The 3590-nt window shown below is 47.9% G+C and overlaps 1 protein-coding gene across 1 annotated transcript; it reads left to right on the plus strand.

Annotated features, from left to right (window-relative positions):
* The first annotated feature begins 269 nt into the window (after positions 1 to 269).
* On the plus strand, positions 270 to 2923 carry GPR12 (G protein-coupled receptor 12). Its single transcript, XM_081552042.1, has 2 exons — positions 270 to 410; positions 492 to 2923. The coding sequence occupies exon 2, from the start codon at positions 608 to 610 to the stop codon at positions 1610 to 1612; it is 1005 nt and encodes a 334-aa protein (XP_081408168.1). The 5' UTR covers positions 270 to 410; positions 492 to 607; the 3' UTR covers positions 1613 to 2923.
* Positions 2924 to 3590: the final 667 nt, after the last annotated feature.

A 3590-nucleotide genomic window follows, 5' to 3' on the forward strand; every position in this document is an offset into this window, starting at 1 on the left:
CCATCGCGCGCGCCCCCCTCTCGTGGCTCTGCGGCGACTGCCCCGTGCGCACGGGGCGGCGGGGCGGGGTAGAGGGGAGCGGCCGGGACCCGCTTTGTTCTGGCTGGGGTGTGAGTGTGCGCGCGCGCCGGGCGCCTGGCGGGTGGGAGTTTTGAACGTTCCAGAGAGGATGGCAGCCTGGCCCGGCTGGAGAGCTGTCGCCGCGGCGCGGTTCCCCCCCGCGGCAGCCCCGGTGCCAGGCGGCCGCTCGTTGGCGGCACGCGAGACACATTTTCACGGGTGTCCCCAGCACTTGAGCAAACAGACCGCCGCGGTCCCGCGTGTGCCTGCCCCGCTCGCGCGCCTGTGTGCAAACCCCATCCTGGGTGTCCCCCAGCGCCAAAACGGCATTTTTGTGGTGGTGGTGGTGGGTTTTAAGCCACGGAGACTTTGGCTTTTGTCATATTTCTTACCAGGTTGTGATTTGGGAAGCTTGTGGCGTTTGGTGGCAGTGTCTGAGTAGGGCTGGCTCGCTGTTGGTGTGGTTTTTGCGTGATGTGGGATTGTCGCCCTGCCGTATCTCAACAGTAAACCGCCTGTCTTTTCGTTGAAGCGGAAAGGGGTTAAAATGAATGAAGACCCGAAGGTCAATGTAAGCGGGCTGCCTCCGGAGTTTGTAGATGCCGGTGCCTCCGGGAACATCTCGGCTGAGGTCTCCTCCCAGGTCCCTGTCCTGCAGCCTGAGCCAGAGCTGGTGGTTAACCCCTGGGACATTGTCTTATGTACCTCGGGAACTCTCATCTCCTGCGAAAATGCCATCGTGGTCCTTATCATCTTCCATAACCCCAGCCTGCGGGCACCCATGTTTCTGCTGATAGGCAGCCTGGCGCTTGCAGACCTGCTGGCCGGCATCGGACTCATCGTCAATTTCGTGTTTGCCTACCTGCTTCAGTCAGAGGCCACCAAGCTGGTCACCATTGGACTCATCGTGGCCTCTTTCTCTGCCTCCGTCTGCAGCCTGCTGGCCATCACAGTTGACCGCTACCTCTCCCTGTATTACGCCCTGACCTACCACTCAGAGAGGACGGTCACGCTTACCTACGTCATGCTCTTCATGCTCTGGGGGACCTCCATCTGCCTGGGCCTGCTGCCGGTCCTGGGCTGGAACTGCCTGCGGGACGAGTCCACCTGCAGCGTGGTCAGGCCCCTCACCAAGAACAACGCCGCCATCCTGTCCGTCTCCTTCCTCTTCACCTTCGCACTCATGCTGCAGCTCTACATCCAGATCTGTAAGATTGTCATGCGGCACGCCCATCAGATCGCCCTGCAGCACCACTTTCTGGCCACCTCGCACTACGTGACCACCCGGAAGGGGGTCTCCACCCTGGCCATCATCCTGGGGACCTTCGCTGCTTGCTGGATGCCTTTCACCCTCTACTCCTTAATCGCCGATTACACCTACCCCTCCATCTACACCTACGCCACCCTCCTGCCCGCCACCTACAACTCCATTATCAACCCTGTCATATATGCTTTCAGAAACCAGGAGATCCAGAAGGCCCTCTGCCTTGTGTGCTGTGGCTGCGTCCCGCCCGGCCTGTCCCAGAGAGCGCGGTCGCCCAGCGACGTGTAGTGGGCTCTCCGCCTAGGAGGAGCCTGCGAGAATTTACCAAGCACTCCCACTGCCTGGCCAGACCGTTGAGATGCACTCCGTCCATCCTTTCTGCCGGAGTCTCTCTCTCGAGCCACAGGAGCACTTTGAAGCATTCACTTAGATGAGTTAAGTGATTGAAGTGAAAATAATGTCACCAGTGTTTTCACCTTTTTAAAAGCAATTGAGTTCTTTGCTCAATATTATTTTGTTTTGTTTGGGATAGGTTTTTTTTTTTAAGTATTTTATTTGAAGGCGAGGCTTATGCTTTTTTATTGTTTGGAGGATTGATATTGTCAGGGGAAAAGAAGGGGTGTAACATGGCCATGAAACTATAAAAGGTAAACTGGTCCCAGAGTTTTTACCTGGACTTTAAAATAAAACTGAATTATTGAGGAAATTGGAGAAAGTACTTTTTCCAGACCTTCTTTTTTAAAATGTCAAAGTAGATTTTTTTAATGCTGCATGTATCTAACAGAATACAATCACTCTGAAGCCAATAGTCTATGTGATTATGCTATGGATTTTATGAACATGAACTGATTTTATTCATATGAACTCAGTAGTGAGTTACTAACAGTGAAACCATAAACTTATTTTTATTCATTCTTTCTTTACTTTTAGCAGTTGCTGTTCACAATAATTATTTTGGTATTTCTATGACTGTTGTTAACTCTTTCTGCATGGCTGCCTATGTCAGCTAGACCACTCGTTTCAAATGTTGCCATGTAAATCCAGAACCGGATGAGTCACTTTTCAATACAGTTTTTCAATAGGACCTTCTAAAATGAAATATGAAATGTGTTGTGATTTATGTACAAAGTAGGATTGATTAGGTATAACACGGTAGGTTCCTAAGCTACAGTCTGTGTTCAGGAAACAAAAGAAAAAAATTAGTAACATGTTCAAATTAGATTAAATTGATTTTAGTATATTCTGAAAAAATGAATCAATGTGAATCTATCACAAAATATAAAAAGCATCACTTTTCCTATCTAAGAAAGTATTAATAGTTTTTCTTGGTTGAACCAAATAGGATGAAATACTGTAGACCAAGTATTTCTGATACATACACTGTCTGTGGTGTCGGTGCATTTGAAACAGGTGGTCTTCTATTTTACCAGTTAAGCTTGTGAATAAATAACATACATATCTGATTGTGATGTATATCAGTTATATTCTGTACGTTTACAAGCAGAATGACCACGTAGCTGTTTATGAAAAGCTGAATTTGAATTCCTTTTCTTTTCACCAAAAAACAACTTAAATTCAATAAAAACTATATTGCCTGTTTTCAGAGAGCCAGGATTTAGTCCAGGAAATGACACAGAAAGATTCATTTTAAATATATCATAAAACCATTGTGTTTGACTCTCTTCTGTTAGCACAGAGGATACTTTGGACACAGAAAACCTTGCCTCCAGATGCAGTGTGTTTATAGCTGTGGCTGTACAACCAGTGGGAGAATTTTTGGACAGTCCATCAATGTAGCCCATTCAGATGGTGGAAGACCAGTATTTCAGGGTCCCTGGGGAGTCATTTGTAGTAAATTAACCTCTTTGGTCGGTCCCAAATGTTATGTTCACAGTGGCCTGAGGCCCTTTTGGCAGCCTGCAAGGCTGATACCATCTCTCTAGGGCCCCTTCTAATGCAGCCCAGGTGTGGATCAATCCTGCCTGAGTCCATGTAGAGGAGAGGGGTGGAAACATTGCAGAAATGGGAAAGGATTTTCAATACACATCGCTGGATTACCCATCTTAGCCTTTAAAAATTCATCAACACGTGACAGAGTTGGTAGGTTGAATGTGATTAGTCTGTTTTTCGTCGCTTGAAAGTTAATCGCATCTCCATGGGAGAAGTGACTAAGGTAAGTTGGTTTCGACGTGGGCTGGGAAATATCCATAAAGAGGTTTGAAAGCAAAAAATGGTGTTTTTGTAGAAATAGTGTTTGCCACTTTCA

The sequence above is a fragment of the Giraffa tippelskirchi genome, chromosome 12 (assembly GCF_054371585.1).
Source record: "Giraffa tippelskirchi isolate mGirTip1 chromosome 12, T2T-mGirTip1v1.2.pri, whole genome shotgun sequence".
Classification (NCBI taxonomy): domain Eukaryota; kingdom Metazoa; phylum Chordata; class Mammalia; order Artiodactyla; family Giraffidae; genus Giraffa; species Giraffa tippelskirchi.